Source organism: Gekko japonicus, unplaced genomic scaffold (assembly GCF_001447785.1).
Source record: "Gekko japonicus isolate JY-2015 unplaced genomic scaffold, Gekko_japonicus_V1.1 scaffold43790, whole genome shotgun sequence".
NCBI classification, from domain to species: Eukaryota; Metazoa; Chordata; class Lepidosauria; order Squamata; family Gekkonidae; genus Gekko; species Gekko japonicus.
In genome coordinates, this window is record NW_015224858.1 from 1 (window position 1) to 898 (window position 898).

Below are 898 nucleotides of genomic sequence, written 5' to 3' on the forward strand. Positions count from 1 at the left end.
GTGCGTTGTCCAAGACCTCCTGGTGGGTTCCTGGAAGAGGTATGATTCACACTGAGGACTTAGTAATTTAACCACTGGGCTACACTGTGATAGTTGTGCAGTCATAGGAACTGCAGTGCTGAGGGGCCAGTCTGGTCTCTTAACAGGCCTGTCTTTCTATGTGTCTTTCAGACAGTCTTCACTGAAATGCGTCAGGAATGTAAGTGTCATGGGATGTCGGGATCTTGCACGGTCAAGACCTGCTGGATGCGGCTGCCCACTTTCCGAACTGTGGGGGACTTTCTCAAGGACCGCTTTGATGGTGCCTCGCGTGTCATCTATGGCAACAAAGGTAGCAACCGAGCCTCCCGTGTGGAGGTGCACCACCTGGAGCCTGAAAACCCTGCCCACAAACCTCCTTCCCCCCATGACTTGGTCTACTTTGAGAAATCACCCAACTTCTGCACCTACAGTGGCAAGACAGGCACAGCTGGCACAGCCGGCCGCTCCTGCAACAGCTCCTCCCCGGCCCTGGACGGCTGTGAGCTGCTGTGCTGCGGGCGGGGGTACCGGACCCGGACTCAACAGGTCACAGAGCGCTGCAACTGCACGTTCCACTGGTGTTGCCACGTCAGCTGCTTGAACTGCACCAACATGCAAATCTTGCATGAGTGCTTGTGAGCAAGGAAGGGAAAAGCAAAGAGCATCCCCTCTGGAGACAGGAAACACTTCTCCTCAAATATCAGGATCCAAAAACCAGCCCAACCAGCAAGACACACACACAGCCTTCCCTGTGTCTCTTGGTAAGAGAGCAGCACCCTCTATGATGACCCAGAAAGGAGGAATTGCAGGCTCTGCCCATAGCCTGTGTGGAGACTCAGCACAGTTGACATGACTGCAAGAATGTGTGTGTGTGTGT

General features: G+C 54.2%; 1 protein-coding gene across 1 annotated transcript; it reads left to right on the forward strand.

Moving 5' to 3' along the window:
- Nucleotides 1-171: 171 nt before the first annotated feature.
- On the forward strand, nucleotides 172-660 carry LOC107125335 (protein Wnt-1; the record flags this gene model as incomplete). Its single annotated transcript, XM_015428774.1, has 1 exon — nucleotides 172-660. A coding segment is annotated over one exon (489 nt), but the record flags the coding sequence as incomplete, so codon positions are not given.
- Nucleotides 661-898: the final 238 nt, after the last annotated feature.